The sequence below is a fragment of the Lynx canadensis genome, chromosome B4, assembly GCF_007474595.2.
Source record: "Lynx canadensis isolate LIC74 chromosome B4, mLynCan4.pri.v2, whole genome shotgun sequence".
NCBI lineage: Eukaryota > Metazoa > Chordata > Mammalia > Carnivora > Felidae > Lynx > Lynx canadensis.
In genome coordinates, this window is record NC_044309.1 from 82,919,116 (window position 1) to 82,939,803 (window position 20,688).

Here is a 20,688-nt window from a genome sequence, read left to right on the forward strand (position 1 = left end):
CCACAACCAATGGGAAGCTTTGGGAAGCGTTCAATATTTTATCCACTCTCCTTCCTCAGGGATCCCACAGAGACCACCAGGACCATTGCCGGAGGGAGGCCTGCTCAGGCCTCTAATTTCAGTGGGAGAATTTCTGTACTATCTCACCCCGTTTCAAAGAGCTGAGAAGCAGCTGCACACACATACAACATGGACCATCGAGGTCCCAAGCCAGTCCACATAAAAATAACCGACCACCACCTAAGTCAGGAGTTGATCTGCTGTGTGACAGTGGGGTACCGAGAATCTGAGTCCTCCTCCTCCTCAGTGGATGTTTCTTCATAGAGTTCATCCTGGGCAGTAATGCTCCCTAATCCATATTCCTGCTCATGGACAGAAACTTCATTTGGTGTGAGGTGAGAAGAACCTTCCACAAAGTCAGCAAATCTGGAAAAAAGAAGATAATACTCTTTAAGAACCTGCCTTCTGCCCTTTCTGGTTTCCTTTCAAAATAAGAGCTGAAACATCTGATACACTTACAACTCAAATTATAATAAGTCTAACCTTATTCTGGCAGGCAAGTAGACTAAAGCAAGGAATAAAGAGAAAGGGAAAGCAGGGATCATAAGCCAACATCTCCTGAAATGCCAGGCATCCTGCTTAATAAGCACTAGCCTATCCCTTTTTTTTTTTTTTTTTTTTTTTTAGTTAGGAAAGTGCCAAGGTTCTTTTAGTCATCTGTAATCCTGATAAGAGAAGATTAAGGGGGCATTACACATTTATTCATGTTTATGGCTTTATGAACTGTATGCCATCAAGATTCCAAATTGAAGCTTCATATACTTATTGGTACAATTGCTCCCAAATAAAAAGGACCCCTCCCCCCCCAAAAAATAATCAGACTCGGAGAGCAATGCAAAACTATCACAGGGGAAACTTAATATGGTCTTCTCATCTCAGTGCTACAATCAAATCTAGAGTAGACAGTTCCTTGAGGAAGCAGAAAACAGGCTACTGCTTAACATATGATGATACATGTATCTTTCTGTCAACTACTCCTAGGTGAACAGGAAAACATAGCCACCAATACAAAATGATTATCTAGAAGTATGATCTCTGTTAAAACTCAAGGTCACAATTACCCTGATAGCTGCTTAGCACAGCTGGCCAAGGGTTTACCTCTTTGGAGACTGGATTCGAGAGACAGTCTTCCAAGCAGAGCAGTCTGGACTGTTACAATATTCTCGAAGCTCCTCTAAAGCCTTTCGGGTCTCCACCTCTCCTTGTATCCGATATTCTTCTTCTGTCAGGAGACGAGGGGGGACAGTCTTTTCTGTTGCTTTACACATCTTTCTGTGCTCACCAAAATAACATCATGAATCATTAATCAGTAATTTTTATCCAGCCTGCCCTCTAGCTTGCTTCAGTGAGCCAAGTATACAGCAGAGAGCCTGGACATTATGAGTCATCATTCCCACCTTTCTTCTATAGACACCTTGACTTGTAATATACTCCTGACATGTTAGACTAGGAATGAGAAGTCAGAGTAATCAATATTATTCACTAATGTGGATAAATTCACTTATTTCCCAATAAATGATAGACAAAATATTTATTTTCCAATAAGTGGAAAAACGACAAGAAAATGATGATATAACATTGTGGTCCATTAACTTGGATTCCCCAAACTGAAGGCATCACCTTGACTATCTAATAAAACAGCCACTGATAACCTCAGAACCTATGACCATTCCATGTTCACTATGCAAGATGATAACATGCTTTCAAATACATCTGAACACTAGAACTCCCAAAGTGATCTGAGAGCCAATGTGAAATAATCTGAAACCTGGTGACCTGAGGCATGTGGTATAAAAGTGATATACTCTGCACCACCTAGTGGTCACAGGAACACATGACACTTTACTGGATGCTTTTATTTTATATAAAATGGCTAGAATAAAATTATAAAAAATGCCTATAGACAGTCTAAAAAGAAAGACTTGGAAGGAACAAAAGCAGAAGCATAATACAATAAATCTCCATTAACAAAGAGGTTCCCAGGTCAACACCTCTGTACCCTTTTGCCACAACTACATCCCACATTGCATGTTTCATTACAAAGTTATATTGCCTTTCAGTCACCTGTAGGTGATGTACAGCCACTGAATAGGGTACTCCAGGTTCTTAGTACACAGTGCAATGACGATAATGGCAAGGGCAATGTGTGGTATCTGGATACCGGAATACATGAAAAATAGGCCCATCAACTGCAAGGTCCAGGTCAGCAGGTTGATACTTCGTTCATTCTCCAAGGGCCCATACTTGTAACAGACTGCAAAACTCATGAATCCAACTGTGAGGACATAGCCTATGAGAAGAGTTATCAGAAAACGTTCTTTTTCATCTATAACTGGTAAAAATAATTTGTGCAGGGAGCAGCAATACATTCACTATATAGCACCTATTGAATTAGGAAAATGGACAAGATCTTTCCTCAATTATTCACACTTTTTTCATTACTCAAATATATTTATCTCTTTAAGTTTCTACCCTTTCTGTTGCTCCCAAGTTTATTTGGTTCAAATGGAAGATTAAAGCTACATGTTGAACAACACTAGAACTGTCTGTTTAAAAAAGCCTAGGGGCGCCTGGTGGCTCAGTCAGTTAAGCGTCCGACTTTGGTTCAGGTCATGATCTCACAGGCCATGAGTTTGAGCCCCGCATCAGGCTTGGTGCGGACAGCTCAGAGCCTGGAGCCTGCCTCAGATTCTGTGTCCCCTCTCACTGCCCCTTCCTCGCTCATGCTCTCTCTCTCAAAAATAAACATTAAAAACATTTTTTTAAATTAAAAAAGCCTAACATATGATAATCCAGATTAATTACCTCTCAAAAGATAGATTAAGGGTTACCATCTGTAAAACCAAAGGATCTTCACCTTACAGAAAGATTCTTACTTAAGGTCTTCAAGTGTATTTAAAGTACAATTATATTACTTAAGGTCTTCAAGTGTATTTACAATACAATTATATTAATATAGTCAATGTATAGTTTTTCAGGAAAATGCCTATTGTGTAAAGAGAGGTGTACTTATAAACACCAACCAATTAAAGTTTTCTCCCTGGCAGCACCATTTTCATTTAAAGTGACAACTGCACAGCGTTAGAAATAAAGAACTACAATTCTTAAAAATTAATAAAATGGCATGAACTATTAGCTCCTGTAAGCAGCCAACACCTTTTCATGATCAAATGAACTAAAACAACCCATAAACATGTAAAAAGGAAAGCAAAACGACAACACTTACTTAAAAGATACTGCCAGTAACACCTCCAGATCTCTTGTAAATTTTTTAAAACTAGCTGAATGAGGTACAGAGAAAAGGACCAGCCTCCCACCAGTATGACGTAAATGGGACTTTTCTAAAACAGAGTAGAAGTGAAAACAAAGTTACAACAGGCTTTCCATACATAAAAGAAGCAAAATGGAACTATGATTTAAAAAAACTCAACCTACTAAAATACACAAAAACCACATCTCTTAAGAAGACATCCTTTATATTTAAAATGGTATAGTCTGCAAAGAACACTAGGAAAATGAGGTGCTGAGTAACTTAAAAGCCTGGCTATGTGATTAGCAAACAGGAAGGAGACTTTAACTCCCCACTGTGCACAGGATTTTAAATAAAAGGGGGAGTTTGTACGTAATCAGACTCCAAGTTCCATCATGGAAAGTACCCTCCTGAATCAAGGAAAAAGTAGGACATTGACTTATCAACCACCAATGCAAATTTTCAGTGCTGTATTATTCAACAAAATAGTCCCTCAACTAACTATCCAAGCTTGTCCTGACTGCATTTGAAGATTCCACTACTTACCTTGGGCATAAACTTGGACAGTATGAAAATGATGATTAGCAGAGAGGCCGCAATTCCCACACTCATCCCAGTGGAATAGTAGAAGATTTGGCTTCTGCAGAGAGAAACATTATTTCATGACTATGTGTGTATTCTTCCTATATGGCACCATTAGAACTAGAACAACTATCCCAGCCAAAAAAACAGAAAAAACAATCTCAGACTAAAGCAGGTATTTGTTTAAAACTTGCCAACACTGGGATGGGACTGGTACAATGTAACTGCTGCCAGATAATGAGGACTGGTATCAGTGAGGGCCCTCAAATACGTCCCAACAATAAACCTCTGCTTAGTCACACACTCCCATTGCAGCATCTCCCCTAATCCAATTTTTATTTTATTTTTTTTATTTTTTTAACGTTTATTTATTTTTGAGACAGAGAGAGACAGAGCATGAATGGGGGAGGGTCAGAGAGAGGGAGACACAGAATCTGAAACAGGCTCCAGGCTCTGAGCTGTCAGCACAGAGCCCGACGCGGGGCTCGAACTCACAGACCGCGAGATCATGACCTGAGCCGAAGTCGGCCGCTTAACCGACTGAGCCACCCAGGCGCCCCCCCAATCCAATTTTTAATGAGAGTCTTTCTTCAGAAGAACTGCACAGCTTCACTGGGGAAAAGGAAAGTGCAAGGATACTGTCCTAGAGGAGACAGAAAACCGGAACTGAACTGATTACCCAGAAAGATAACCAGACACAGGGCCTGGAAAAGAGAGAGCTCCTGCTCCTATTCCAGGCTTTTTGTACCAGACTTTCCTCCCCCACCGTGAGTTTCTCTCAGGACCCCCCAAATTAGGAACAAGTTCTATCAATCTCACTCCAGCCTAACTTCAAACTCCAATTGTTAAGCTTTCATTCATTATTCCAGAAATATTCTTTTCACTTGTGTGCAAAGTTAATGTTGATTCTACCTTTGTTCAATGTTTGTTTAGTTATCTGTATATTTTCTTTATAGCTGTACATGTCAGTTACACTTAGCTTAGCTAGTAGGTTCCTAAAGGCAGGAAATGAATAAGTGGTTGGTATTTGTGGGGTTTTTTTTTACCCCTGATTGGTATAAAACTCACCAACAAACTCATGGCCCTGTAAAAATGAGGACTTAACACGTTATTTCCAATGGTGGAAAGGGTGGTGATATATTGACTAAATGCCATCCCATGATGGCTCAACCTCATGGGAGAATTTCATTCTTGCCAATCTTATTCAATGTAAGAAAATAGCAAAAATCCTAACACCTACTAAAGTATTTAAAAATATTTTCCAAGCAGGCAATGGCCTGGCCATAAAGCTCATGGAAGAGGAAAGAGCAGTACTTAAAGTCTTCATGATAAAAGCCAAGCAGAGTGGGTCTAAGCCTCATCATTCTGCACTCTAGCCTGGGAACCTACCTGCTCAACAAATCTCCACAAAAAAATAGCACAAGTCCAAGCAGGAAAATGAAGAAGAGTTTGGGGTCAAATCCTGAAATAAATAAAGACTTCTGTTTAATAGGAAAACAAACAGTTTAATGCTTTGTAGAATAAAAGGCAATGTTGGCATTATTGGCCAGCTAATAAAATATAGTTGACCCTTGAACAACATGGGTTTGAATTGCCCCGTTCCACTTATATGCAGACTTTTTCTGACAATACATCACAGTACTATAAATGTATTTTCTCCTCCCATGATTTTCTTAATAACATTTTCTTTTCTCTAGCTTACTGTATAGTGAGAACACAGCATATAATACATATAACATACAAAATATGTGTTAATCAACTGTTTAAGTTATCAGTAAGTCTTTCAGTCAACAGTAGGCCATTAGAAATTAAGTTTTGGGGAGTCAAAAGTTATGTGCAGATTTTCAACTGGGGAGGGAAGGGGTAGGTAAATCAGCCAGCACCCCAACCCCTGTAAATGCAAACAACCCACCTAAACAGCATTGTAAATTCCACACAAAGCCTGGGAACCCTTCCAAATAGAAAATATAATTAGGTCTCTCTAACCTGTACTTTTCTGGAGATCTTATTTTTATTTTGGTTACCTATGCTAAAGCTAAAAGAAACTAAGCTTTGCTTTGGAGGGAGCCAGGCATAACACCATCAGTGCTTCATGTAATTGCCCACAAGGGGTCTCTACCATTCTGGTTTTCATGCCTTAAATCACTCATGGGTTCAGATTCAGCAGATTTGCCTAAAACTTTGGGTCCAGGCCCTCTGTTGTTCTCTAACTGGCTGCTTTTCTTGCCCAACACCACCTACTTCCCTCTGCTACACAAGCACTGTGTTGGAAAAGCCTACACTCAAACACATCTCACCCAGGACCAGGGGGCCCAAGTGGAGGCCCCTCAGTGGCATACCAGATACTCCCACAGCATTCACATTCAAGAGCTCTAAGTCTAGGGGAGGTCCACAAACAGAATAGGAGCAAGAGGAATCAGTACATGTAAAAGGAATACCCCCATTCCCCCAAAAAAAGGCAAATCCTATACAACCAAAAAAAAACAAAACAAAAAAACAAAACAAAAAACCACCTATGGAACGCTAGGGCTTTGCTTTGTAGCAAAACCCAGGAATGTTTCTGCTATTCACATCCAAAAATCATGGGTAGTACCCAAGGAGAGACCAAAAGTAAGAAAATAAAACAGGATGACGATTCCAGTTCTCTGTGAAACGTTCTTAGACACATTCAGAAAAGGGAAAACTTTTCCAGTTCCACTGAATAAGCCTTAAATAAACTGAGTGATCTTCATAGTGACTTATGATTCCACAAATCTTTTTACTTCTGAAGCATTAATACTCAGTTCTACCTTTCTTCAGTTTTTATTATTTATACCATTCATGTCTTCAAATGTAGGCTTATACATTTCAGGACATCTAACTTTGTCTAGAAGTGCCCAGAGGGCAGGAATAAACCTATCTTACTCTGAAGAACACTAAGCGGATCAGTTCAGGGCCACTGGGAGTATTAGGAACACAAGCCTTCGCAAATGTCCGTAAGGAAATATTCAGAATGACCCAAGGTGAAATCTCTATCCTAGGCCTAAAGGCTTTTATGTGGGAGAGGGTCTCTCAACTGTCTGGAGCAGTGGTATACTCAGGTTATAATCAGAACCAAAAGGGAGTTAGTTGTCTTGGGCTGACTTCCCTGTCTCACTAGTTACACTCTCCAAAGCTCAGTCCCGTTTCACTATAAAATCCACAGAAAAACAGGTAAGACTTACTCCGGGTCACAATGACACTGTACTTGGTGTCTTCCTCTATAATCTCAACTTTGAGGCAGGTTTTTGTGCTGTATAGACCCACGTTAACATAGGTATCGTTCAATTTCTCTTTTAAAAAGGAGGAAAAAAAGTTCCAGATACTAAACTGCTCTAACTCCTTCAGTTTCTCTTCATTCTCCACCTGGGTGACACGTACCAGCTTGGAACTATTTACCCGGATCTGTAACACAAGTGAAATCAGGATCAGAAAGAAGTAGAAATTTTAAATTTTCATAAATACAATTTAAAAAAACTTTAAATAACTCTAGAGTAGATATCAGTAATAGTGCCAGTTTTCCACAAGGCTTATAAGAAATATAGAGATGCAGGAGCTAAAACATAATTGAGCAAATAATATTGCACATAGTACAGACAGGCAGCTGTTAGAATGTCTTGTTAACATGAGCTGAATCTACTATTAAGGCAGAACAACACAGGGGGGGAAAAAGACTTCCAAGCTGAAAGGGTTAGCACTAGAGCTATTTATGAGAAAGCATACAAAACAAGGATCCAGAATATTAAGAAAATTGCCAAGCCAGAAAGAAAGAAAGAAAGAAAGAGAGAGAGAGAGAGAGAGAGAGAGAATTGTCAGGCAGAAGCCACGCCAGAAAACTGCAAATGTTTCCCATAAGGACAGGCTGAGAAGGTCAACCCTCTGTCACAAATCACTGATTATGGGTAAATGTTGGTTATAATGTGTCTCAGATGGAATATGATCTTTATATCAGACAATAAAAAAAAGAAAATTTAAAAACCCCACAAGCCCACCCTTATGTTTATGATGTGGACAACAATGCCCTTATCAGTAACTATGCTTATAGCAGGAGCAGCTTTTCCAAAAGGACTCATTTTGTTCAATCATTATTACAGCCAGACATTCTTGCTTGCCAGGTGGCTTAATAGTGTTATGAAATAAATGAAATGAAAGTCATCCTATCAAAGGGAAACTTCAGGCAGGGGGCTTATGAAATATTTCGTGTAGAATCAAAATAGAATAGGAACAGCAAGGCAAAAGAGTTTACATCCTGACAGGCACGCAACAGTTTCCTGGCTGAAGAAGGCATAAGGCCTTTAAAAGAAAGAGGGGGGGAGGGTGCGTGCGTGCGTGCGTGTGTGTGTGTGTGAGTGCATATGTGTATGTATACGAAAAGGAGAGGAAGGAAGAGAAGGAAGCTTCTTTGGGAAAAAGAGGAAGGAAGGTTACCTCAGGGTCAAGTATTATAAGTTACTTAAGGGAACAGAGAGAAGAATGCAAAGTAAGCATAAATGCATACTGAGGAAAACACAATTCAGGATAATCTGAGCCCTAACAAGGTTGTTGACAATACTTTTTTTTTCCAATTGTGTGTGAAGGGGGAAAATGTGTCAAAGTATTCACTGATCACAGACAGATATTCACAGAAGCTGCCCCAGCCAGGGGCCTCCAAATTATTACCTGTATCCGTGTCCACACATCATGCCACTTTGGGATAAGCACATTTTTATAACAGAACTGTTGCCTGTCACTCATATTATAAACTCGGGATTCCTGAAGCATGACCACGTTTATATCAATTCCAGCTTTATGCAAAGAAAGGAAATAAGGATTAAGACAACAGGACAAGCTAATAACTACAACCTATTACATAAAAAGAATTAAACCAACCACTTTTTTTTAATTGAAGTATAGTTGACATACAATGTTACATTAGCATCAGGTGTACAATACAGTGATTCCAGGAGCCTATCCCTTACCTATGCTCACCACAAGTGTAGCTACCACCTGTTACCCTATGATGCTATTACAATACCATCGAAACGGACTTTTTTAAAGCTAGGGTTAAAATGTCAGTGACTGAGAAACAAGAAAAACTGAAAGAGGGGTGCCTGGGTGACTCAATTGGTTGGGTGGCTGACTTCGGCTCAGGTCATGATCTCAAAGTTCATGGGTTGGAGTCCCATGTCAGGTTCTGTGCTGACAGCTCGAAGCCTGGAGCCTGCTTTGGATTCTGTGTCTCCCTCTCTCTCTCTCTCTCTCTGCCCCTCCCCGACTTGTGCGCACGCGCGCGTGCTCTCTCTCTCTCTCTCTCAAAAATAAACATTAAAAAAATTAATAAAAAAAAAAGAAAACTGAAACAAGAGGAGAAACAAGGCAGTCTTATTTCCATTAAATTTAATCATTTAAATGTTATAAATAGCAACTAACCCAGAAAAAGCAGTAATAGAAACTACTATTAAGTGTTTATTAAGATAGTATGCTGTCTATCGTTTAACTCTCCAACGATGCTATGAGTCAAGCACTCTCATAATCGCTATTTCACAAATAGAAAACTGATGCTTAGAAGGATTAAGTAATTTGCCCAGAGTCATACAACCAGTGAATAGTTTAACTGACATTCACACCCAGGTCCTGCTTCCCTTATAAAGGCAGAGCTAAAGTAACCCCATCTACTTATTTTCTCTTTCTCCTGAATAGGATAAACAGACTTGACAATGTTTTTGTATTTATAGTACTTTAAGAAGATGCTAAAAGATGACAAAATCGTTTTTTCCAACTGTTTTGTTTCAAGTTTTAAGAGCAGTTAATTAACATACGCAATCCCTTTCATTCAGCCAAGACAGAAAATTCTCCATTCAGAAGTTTGTATTCAATCTCAGCCAATTCAAGGCTTAAAAGCGACCACTTTCTCATATCTTCCCACCCAAGTTTGTACCAGCTACCTTCTTTACCACAAAACAGTTAAATAACTTTTTCCTTGGGTTCTATATTGTACTTACCAACTTATCAAGTGCTACTCTAAGTGGAAATGCAGTTATCACTCTGGTCTAGGTACAAAGATGGATAGATTTAAATAAACTAAAAAACAAAACAAAACTTTAAGAAAGCAAAGTTACACACACAAAAAAAGGCAATGATGCCTGCCAGTCCAAAATGGTTTTACGGTGAAGCTAAGACCAATTTTGAAGTTAAATTTCTTCTTAAACCTAAACATAAGAACAAAAACTATAAAACACTTAGAAGAAAACTCAGGGGTGGATCTTCATGACCATGCCAGGCAATGGTTTCTTAGATACGACATGAAAGCATAAGCAACCAAAGAAAAAACAGATGAATCAGAGTGCATAAAAATTTAAAACTTTTGTATTTCAAAGCACCTTATCAAGAAAGTAAACAGATTAACGCACAAAATGGGAGAAAATATTTGCAAATCACATATCTGACAAAGGTCTACTACCCATAATATATAAAGAACTACAACTCAACAAGAAAAAGAGAAATAACCCAATTGTAAAAATGGGCAAAGGATCTGAATAGACATTTCTCCAAAGATATAAAAATGGCCAATAAGCATATGAAAAGACACTCAACACCATTAGCCATCAGGGAAATACAAATCAAAACCACAATGAAATATCACTTTATACTCATTAGGAAGGCTAAAATCAAAAAGAAGACAGTAAGGAGGGTTGGCCAGCATGTGAGAAACAAGAACACTCAAACATTGTTGCTGGGAATGTAAAATGGTGCATCCTCTTTGGAAAAGTTTGGCAGTTTCTCAAGAAGTTAAACATAGAGTTACTCTATGATCCAGTAATTCCACTCCTATGTATATACCCAAGAAAACTGAAAACATATGTTCACTCAAAAACTCATACATGAATGTTCACAGCAGCAATATCCATAATAACTAAAAAGTGAAAACAAACAAATGTCCATCAACTTATGAACTGATGGATAAAACAAAATGTGATAGATCCACCTATAAGTGTAATATTATTCAACCATAAAAGGGAGTACTGATACATACTACAAGATGGATGAACCCTGAAAACATTATTCTGAAGGAAAGAAGCCAGACCAAAAAGAGCATATATCAAATGATTCTACTTGTATGAAATGTCCAGAACAGGCAAATCCACAGAGACAGAAAGTAGATGTTAGTGGTTGCCAGGATCTGGGAAAAGTGAATGGGGAGTGACTGCTAAGATGCATGGGGTTCCATTTTGGAGTGATGAAAATATTCTGGTAATTCAAGAATTCAGTGATGATGGATGCACGACCTTGTGAGTATACTAAAAACCACTGAAAGGGTGAATTTTATTATACATGAATTACATCTCAATTTTTTAAAAAATTCACTCTTAATATTGTAAGGGAGGAAAAATTTTTCCTTGATCCTCTTAGGGTCCCTGGCTGAGTCTGAAATTTTTTTTTAAACTTTTTTTTTTCAACACTTATTTATTTTTTGGGACAGAGAGAGACAGAGCATGAACTGGGGAGGGGCAGAGAGAGAGGGAGACACAGAATCGGAAACAGGCTCCAGGCTCCGAGCCATCAGCCCAGAGCCTGACGCGGGGCTCGAACTCACGGACCGCAAGATCGTGACCTGGCTGAAGTCGGATGCTTAACCGACTGCGCCACCCAGGCGCCCCGAGTCTGAAATTTTAAACTGACAAAGATAGACTAACAACAGAAAAGCATACACATTTAATAAAAGTTTTACGTGACACGAAAGCCTTCATAAGGAAATGAAGACCCAAAGAAACAGTTAGAGCTATGTACTTTTATGCTATGTTTGAGGAAGAGTGGACAGCTGTGAAGGAATATGATACGGTAAAGAGTATGTGGCAATTGTAGTAAACTAGGGGGAAACAGAGCAAGCAAGGCCTGTTTGCTTAGATTCCTCTCAATATCCCTTTGTCTTAAATTCCTCAAGGTATAGGGAGGGAGGGAGGGAAGGCAACTCTCACAAGATTTTATGGTCTGTTTCAGAGAAGGGTAAGATGGGGAGGTCAAAGAGACCTTCCTGCTCCTGTTGTTTTCTTAAACTCCCTCAGCTTAAAATATATAATATGCCAAGATGCTATATCTTGGGGTAGCATGCCCTGAACCCCCATCTATCAGCTTCTCACTACGGTTTAATCCAGTAGTAATTGGGATTTCCTCCTAGCCTATCTTTCATAAAGTGAAACCTTTTCAAAATCCTGTTGACATCTGTCTCACTAGCAAGCACACAAATGTACTGAAAGAATATCCACTCACAAATATGGTTTATTTTCTTGCAGAGTCTAGCTGGCTCAGTCGGAAGGGCATGTACTCCTGATCTTGGGGTTGTGAGTTTGAGCCCCATGTTGGGTGTAGAGATTATATAAATACATTAAACTTAAAAAAAAAAAAAGTTTACTCTCTTCTGGAGAGTATAAGTGAGTAAGGTTATGTGAATGCTAAAACTACTGTATTGAGAAATTCATTGAGGTATGCAAAAACATTGGGCAGCATTAAAAAAAAAAGTTGTTGAACAAGAACCTATCACTTCCTTAAAAGAATATCCAGTCTATGTAAAAAGCCTGAAGTAGAAACATGCACCTGTCCAATAAAAAACAAAAACAAGAGTCACACTTGTTAACCCCTTCTCTCCCACAGCACCAAGTAATAGAACACTACACCTTTTTATTTTTTTAACAACAAAAAAAATTTTTTTAATGTGTATTCATTTTTTGAGAGACAGAGCATGAGTGGGGGAGGGGCAGAGACAGAGGGAGACACAGAATTCAAAGCAGGCTCTATGCTCTGAGCTGTCAGCACAGAGCCCGACAAGGGGCTAGAACCCACGGACCATGAGATCATGACTTGAGCCAAAGTCGGACCCTTAACCAACTGAGCCACCCAGGTGCCCCACCACTATACCTTTTTAAGCCCACTATTATTTTCAAGAAGATCGTAAGATACAAATAATGTCAATAGCAGAGGGCATTTGAAAAACTTAATGCCAAGAAAAGGCATTATTGTTTTGAAACTAATTTTAAAATTCTCTGATGCCATTTTCCTAAAGAAATAAAATGGTTTTATAACAAACAACATCTTTTAAAATCTAGTTCTTCCTTTTCCCAAGTTACATAACACTCAAGGGAAAGGATTTTAAATAAATAAATAAATAAATAAATAAATAAATAAATAAATAAATAAATGTCTTTAATAGCAACCTCCTATGGAAATCAGCACCTTGGCCAGCCACATCTCTGTAAACTCATTGAGAGGTGAACTACACCAATTCAGCCAAATGGGATAATTTGTGGAACAACCACTACTCCAACTGTAGCTTAAACTGTTAGCAACACAAAACTAAACCAAACGACCTTAAACATATGTAAGTTGTCAGAATGCGCATTTAAAATTTTGTGCTTCCTGTAGCAAAAGGATATACACCACCTTTCTCCCTCCCCCCTAAAGTGAGTTAGCTAGAATGTTAAAAACTAGAATGAACTAAACATTCAGGAAAATGCCTTTGAGCCCAAAGATTTTGGAAAATGCCTTCATGGAAAGTAGTGAATCATTAGTTGCTTATTGCATTTATCCATAAAGCAGGTATTCAAAGGTTAATAACTTCATACTTGCTTACAATCATTACAAACTTTAATCAACAGCACTGATCACTTAACATCCACAGGCAGAATCAGTGAAAATGATTCATAATATGTGAGGACTGGAATAGACCCGAAAAAGTCATGAAAAACAATTTCTTAAATAGCCTCTGTTCATTTCTTTCAAGAGATAACTTAGTTTGTACTTAAAGCCTTACTGAAAACAAGCATCTTAAACAGTGCACTTAGGAAAGAATCATTCAATGGGATGTTGGGACAACTGGTTATTTGGAAAATAAAATCTATCTAGATTCTCACCTCACCTTATACCAAATGCTGACATTAATTATAGATTAAAAAGTAAAATAAAAAAATTTAAAATATACCATAAAAATGATATAAGTTCAGTTTTGGAGGACTCTTTAAGCATAAATGCAATGGAAATAAGTCTGAGGAATAAAATCAAGTGACTACATAAAAATACAAATCTATTTAAAAAGGTAAAAGGGATCTACATTTATTGTGGTGAACATTGTGTAATGTACAGATTTGCCAAATCACTATGTTGTATTTTTCTAATGTTTATTCATGTATTTTTTTTTTGAGAGAGAGCAAGCTGTGAAGGGGCAGAGAGAGGGAGAGGGAAATCCCAAGCAGACTCCACTCTGTAGCACAGAGCCTGATGCACAGCTTGAACTCACGAACCCTGAGATCATGACCTAAGCCAAAATCAAGAATCAGATGTTTAACCAACTGAGCCACCCAGGTGCCCTTCTATGTTGTATTCTTGAAACTAATATAACATTGTATGACAACTATACTTCAATAAAAAAAAGTAAAAGCAAGCAAATTAAAGAAAAACTTTCAACAAGTAAATAGATTATAAAAATATATATATTCTTGGGGCACCTGGGTGGCTCAGTCAGTAAAGTGTCTTATTCTTGATTTCAGCTCAGGTCATGATCTCAGGGTTCCTGGGTTCAAGTACTGCGGGGGGCTCCCCAATGATGGTACAGAGCCTGCTTTGGATTCCCTCTCTCCCTCTCCCTCTCCTGCCCCTCCCATGCATCCTCTCTCTCTCAAAATAAATAAATAAACTTAAAAAAAATGCAAACTAAATTAAGACACTACTTTCTTTTATTAATATTTTGTCTTTTTCTGGGGCATGACTACTTTTTTATTTTAATGTTTATTTACTTATTTTGAAGGGAGGAGGGACAGAGAGAAAGGGAAAGAGAATCTCAAGCAGGCTCCATGCCCCAGCACAGAGCCTGATGCAGGGCTTGATCTCAGGAATCGTGAGATCAAGACTTCAGCCGAAATCAAGAGACGGACACTAAATCAGATGCTCAACCGACTGAGTCACCCAGGTGCCCCGACACTACTTTTGATCTATCAAATTAACAAAGATGTTATAGTCTAGAATATCCAAAGCTGGCAAGCATATGGGTCATAAGCAAATAGTGTTGCTAGTGGTGTAAACCAGAATACCTTTTCAGGAAAATATTTCAGCAAGATGTTTCAAGGGCCTTAAATATGTTTTAGCATTTGATCTAATAAATCTGAGAATCTATCCTAAAAATATAATCAGTAAAAAATTTATATGCAAAAATGTTCACAAAGTGTTATCTACAACGATGAAAAACTAGAAACACCACAAATATCCAACCAAATGTTTAGTTCAAAAACATTAAGTGAATGATCTGTCCAAAGAGTAGAATACAAATAAAAATAATTATGACGAATTTTAAATGGTATAAAAAATGTTTATGCTACAAAATCAATTAAGAAAACTATCTCTAGGGGCACCTGGATGGCTCAGTCGGTTGAACATCCAACTTTGGCTCAGGTCGTGATCTTGAGGTCTGTGAGTTCGAGCCCCACGTCAGTCTCTGTGCCAACAGCTCACAGCCTGGAGCCTGCTTCGGATTCTGTGTCTCCCTCTCTCTCTGCCCCTCCCCCACTCATGCTCTGTCTCTCTCTCTCTCTCTCTGTCAAAAATAAATAAACATTAAAAAATTTTTTTAAAAACCAAAAACCATCTCTAGTAGTAACTAGTTGGATCCAGGAAAAAGAACTGGATTGTTGACAGGTGTATGAATATATTATCAATTCAAAAAAACTTTTAAAAAGATTTTAAGTAATCTCTACACCCAACGTGGGGCTCAAACTCACAACCCTGAGATCAAGAGTCACATGCTCTACGGACTGAGCCAGCCAGGCGCCTCCAAAGTTTTATTAAAAAAAAAAAAAATGTGGAAAAAGACCAGGAGAAAGTCTGCTAAAATGGATTGCCTCTGAATGGAATAAACAGTGAAGATTTTTTTCTACTTCTTTATACTTTAATTGCTCTTGCCAAATAGTCTAAAATCAACTGACATTATTTTTTTAATCAAACACTTCCAATGAGAAAAAACTTCCTACCTTTTGAAGTACTGTATTTTATCTTTAGGTGCCTCTGGCTTTTATTTATTTATTTATTTATTTATTTATTTATTTATTTTTAATTTTTTTTTTCAACGTTTATTTATTTTTGGGACACAGAGAGACAGAGCATGAACGGGGGAGGGGCAGAGAGAGAGGGAGACACAGAATCGGAAACAGGCTCCAGGCTCCGAGCCATCAGCCCAGAGCCTGACGCGGGGCTCGAACCCACGGACCGCGAGATCATGACCTGGCTGAAGTCGGACGCTTAACCGACTGCGCCACCCAGGCGCCCTGCCTCTGGCTTTTAGAAAGTTCTTCTCTATAACATGATTGTCTCTTTGTAGCTGCCACACACATGATCTACCAGGCCACACAGAATATCATCCCAAGTTCACCCTTCTCGAAGCTAAGAAGCCCCTGTTCCTCTCATTAAGGAAAAAGTGTCTGCTGTTTGAGTGCTGACTAGGTAGGAACATTTTTTTCATATATTTTCTCTTTCATAGCCACAGTCCACAACCCCATTTTAGAGGTTAACCATCTGACCCAAGTTCATTCAGATCATAGGTAGCTTCAGGGCACCTGGGTGGCTCAGTCCGTTGAGCGTCAGACTTGGGCTCAGGTCACGATCTCACAGCTCATGAGCTGTCAGAGCAGAGCCCTGTCAAATCTTCCATCCCCCTCTCCTGCTCACTCTCTCTCTCACAAGTAGTAAACATTTTAAAAAACCCACTACACTCTTAAAACTTAAAATAATAATAATAATAATAATAATAATAATAATAATAAGTAGTAGTAGTAGTAGTAGTAGTAGTAATGTTACTCTGGGCCCCTGCCCTGGAAAAGTACCTTCCTGGATACCTACCGTCTCCCCCCAAAAAAACATTTCAGGAGGACGTTACAATTTGGCACTACGTCAACGGATCCTGAGACAATCTTAAAGCTGCAGCTAAGGATAATTGTAAGTGACAGCATGAGATAGGCAGCAAAGGAAGGGAGAGGTGAGAGCATAATGTGTTTACAAGATATGATTATCCTTAACCCTGTGAGTTTCAACGGTCTCCAGTGGAACTTGGAAACCTCACTTATTTTTCTGTTATGCATTTGATAAGGGTAGAAGGAGGTTTTTTAGAAACAGTCTAGGTTTTATGAGTTACAGCGGGAAAAGGGAAACAGTTTCATTTGAGTCCAAAGCCAATTATCCAGCAATAGGTAGATATCAATGTTTGCTTCAAAAGTGAACAAGTCTCGAAAAGAAACATATCTGATGGTGAATGGTATTTGTATCTTTTTACTTTTTGGAAACGCGAGTTTAACGGCGCCAGGTCCTTGCTATAAGGCCGGTAGGGGCCAGATCTTACAAGGACAGAAGACATTACACAGAAATCACTCCATTTCACTGAATGAAAATGATCCATTCAGCAACCCATGCCCTGACAGAGCACACGCTCAGAAGGTGTTGCTAATTTGCTGAATGAATGGAATGCCCCCTTTCCAGTGGCAGCTCAGCCTACCAGGAATGGTACTCGGGGCCCCTGACTTTTCATCAGGAAAATCGAGGCCTGTTCACCGCGACGCAGCCCCCAGGACCGCTTCTCACCCAGCCCAGGCCTCCCTTCCTGTCTCTGCCAAAAGACTCCAGACTCCTCCCCACTCTGGGTAGCTCCCCCAGGCCTCCCCAGGGCCCTAACCCCTCACTGCAGACGAAGCTACTTCCCCGGCACCACGCCCGCGCCCCACTGCAGAATAACGGTCCGTACCCTGGGGACACTCCCCACTTTTCTAAATATAATCCCCTCAGCACCCGCCCCCACGACAGCTGCTGCCCCCGGCGGTACCTGAGCCGCAGGCCAAGCAGCCGGAGAGGACCAGGAGCAGCCGCACTGCCCCACCGCCCCCATTGCCCCCAGCCTTCCAGCCCCCCGGGCCGGCACCAACTGCCGGTGAGACCGCCACTTTCATTCCTCCCGCCGTGGTCGCCTCACGCCGCCTCCTCTTCACGTGCCTCTCCCCAGCAACTAGCCGGAACAGGCAGGGCCAGCAGCCTATCCACTTCAAGACCTGCCCCCTACCATCCAATAGGATGGGCGGAGCCTCGAGCACTCAGTCCTTTACGGACTCCATAATCCCGCCTCTTAGCAACTGCTGCGAGAGGGCGGGAAAAGCAGCTTTCAGCCTATTAGAAAACGGACCCTCACCTTAGCAATGGCGACAGGAAGATCCCACCCCTTAACAACATGCTTCCGTCTCCACTTTATTTACAACTGGTGCAATTGATGGTAAGTTTAACCAATAGAAAATCAGAATGGGCGAGGCCTCTACCAAATTTGATATTAACCTCGAAACTGTCAGAATTGTCTGTCCTCTTTCTTTACTTAAAAAAAAATTTTTTTTCATGTTTATTTACTTTTGGGAGAGAGAGACAGAGCACAATGGGGGAGGGGCAGAGAGGGAGGGAGACACAGAATTTGAAGCAGGCTCCAGGGTCCGTGCAGTCCGCGCAAAGCCTGAGCGGGGCCGGAACCCACGAACGTGGGAGATCATGACCAGAGCCGAAGTCGGAAGCTTAACTGACTAGGGCCACCTAGATACCCCATCTTTCTTTCCTTTTTACATGATCTTTTTGTTATGGGTAACTTACTCTTGAGACGCTTTATAAGTAGGGTTCTGACGGACGATTTTTTTTTTTTTAAGTAAGACAATGTGTCTTCCAAAGTCCTAGGTGATTTAAAACAAGTCACCAAAAAAAAAAAAAAAAAAAAGTATGTCAGTATTTTATGGGAATAAACACCAGCGCTTAAAAATGTAGGCATTTTTGTAGCACTTAAAAATCGGAGGGGGGCGGGGGGAAGTGCCTGGCTGGCTCAGTCCAAACAGCGAAGAGCAAGAGACTCGATCTCTGGGTGGTGAGTTTCAGCCCCACGTTGGGTGTAGAGATTACGAAAATAAACTTTTTATGTAAAATTTTTTAATGTTTATTTTTATTTTATTTCTGAGAGAGAGACAGAGAGAGAGAGAGAGAGAGAACACAAGCAGGGGTGGGGCAGAGAGAGAGAGAAAAGGAAACAGAATCTGAAGCAGGCTCCACGCTCTGAGCTGTCAGCACAAAGCCTGATGCAGGGCTCGAACGCATGAACCAGGAGATCAAGACCTGAATCAAAGTCAGTCACCCAACTGACTGAGCCACCCAGACACCCCCAAAAATAAATAAACCTTAAAAAATTTTTATTTTTAACATTAAATAAAAATGTTTATTTATTTTTGAGAGAGAGAGTGCGCAAGTGGGGTAGAGACAGGGAGAGAGGGAGACAGAGAATCCAAAGCAGGCTCCATACTGCCCGCGCAAAGCCTGATGTCGGGCTCAAACCCACCAACTCTGAGATCGCGACTTGAGCCAAAGTCAGACGCTCAACCGACTGAGCCACCCAGGCGCCCCAATAAATAAATAAACTTTAAAAAATAAAATAAGATAAAATAAAATGTAGGCAGAGGCTTTTGAGGTTTTTTAAAAAGTTGTTTGTCTGTTTGTTTAATAATCTCTACCTTCAACGTAGGGCTCGAACTGGACCCTGAGGTCTAGAGTCACCTGCTCTTTAGACTAAGCCAGCTAGGCACCCATGGCAGTTGGAAGTCAAATGAATGTGAGGATTAAGGGAAAGTTTTTTATTCCTTACAGTGTCTTGTGAGACAAATATCTCCATTGAAGAAGCCAAGGCTAATACAAAGAACCTGCCCAAGATTACATAGTTATTTGGGCTGGGCTGCGGTTTCAACCCAAGTCTTACCCAAAGACTGAGTTCTTTCTATGCATCAAGCTGCTTCCCATTACGTGATTTAACACAGTGTAAGGACCTAGAAGAGTGCCTGGCACATAAACAGGTATTCAGTTAATGTTACTAGAAATTGAAGCAATTAATTTTTTTAGAGGATCTGATAGTGGTGGGTAGGAACACTAGAGATGATGGAGTCTAGTGAGTGGAGAGGAAATTCAGGAAAGGAGGCTACTTCAGGGGAAGTTTCAAGCTTTCAAACCAAGATATAGATACCTATCTATAGATATAGATATAGATACAGATATAGATATAGATGTGTCCCCAAACAAGGTATTTTTAAAAAGTCAAAATGGGTCGGGATGCCTGGGTGGCTCAGTTGGTTGAGTGTCCAACTCTTGATTTTGGCTCAGGTCATGATCTCACAATTCATGAGTTCGAGCCCTGCATTGGGTTCTGTGCTGACAGTGCAGAGCCTGCTTGGGATTCTCTCTCTCCCTTCTCTCTCTGCCCCTACCCCATTCTCTCTCTCCCTCCCTCCCTCCCTCTCTCTCTCTCTCAGAAATAAATAAACTTAAAAAAAAAAAGTCAAAATGGGTCTCAGCTATGGGCAAAACAAGAAATTGCATCCTCAAAAAGAAAAGTCTAGGCTATTGCTGCTGCAATAGTAACCCTGTATCTGTGTCACACACATTCCCTTGGCTGATCTGGAGAGGTCAATATCAACAGTAGTAAATCACATTGATACTATGTATACTTGATGTCATGCGATGAAAATGGCATTTTATGTCTATGGTTTTCCTCTCCCCAAACCCATAAAACTAACCTAATCATGAAAAGAGCATTAAATAAATTTCAATAGAGGGGCAAACTACAAAATACCTGACTAATGCTCCTCAAAATTACCAAGATCATCAAAAACAAAGAAAGAGCCTAACAGCCAAGAAGAGCCTAAGGAGACAAGAACGAAATGTAATATGGTATCATGGATGGGATCCTGGAATAGAAAAAAAAAATT

At 39.9% G+C, this 20,688-nt stretch overlaps 1 protein-coding gene across 1 annotated transcript in view; it reads right to left on the reverse strand.

Annotated features, from left to right (window-relative positions):
* Positions 1 to 20,688, reverse strand: part of NEMP1 (nuclear envelope integral membrane protein 1) — a 27,411-nt gene continuing 6,723 nt past the window's right edge. The window contains exons 3-11 of the mRNA XM_032593789.1: positions 17,739 to 17,994; positions 8,570 to 8,694; positions 7,096 to 7,315; positions 5,282 to 5,354; positions 3,857 to 3,950; positions 3,287 to 3,401; positions 2,125 to 2,350; positions 1,159 to 1,332; positions 1 to 426 (exon numbers count right to left, since the gene is read on the reverse strand). Coding sequence (XP_032449680.1) covers positions 246 to 426; positions 1,159 to 1,332; positions 2,125 to 2,350; positions 3,287 to 3,401; positions 3,857 to 3,950; positions 5,282 to 5,354; positions 7,096 to 7,315; positions 8,570 to 8,694; positions 17,739 to 17,994 — 1,464 coding nt within the window. The 3' untranslated portion in view covers positions 1 to 245. The remainder of the gene's footprint in view (positions 427 to 1,158; positions 1,333 to 2,124; positions 2,351 to 3,286; positions 3,402 to 3,856; positions 3,951 to 5,281; positions 5,355 to 7,095; positions 7,316 to 8,569; positions 8,695 to 17,738; positions 17,995 to 20,688) is intronic.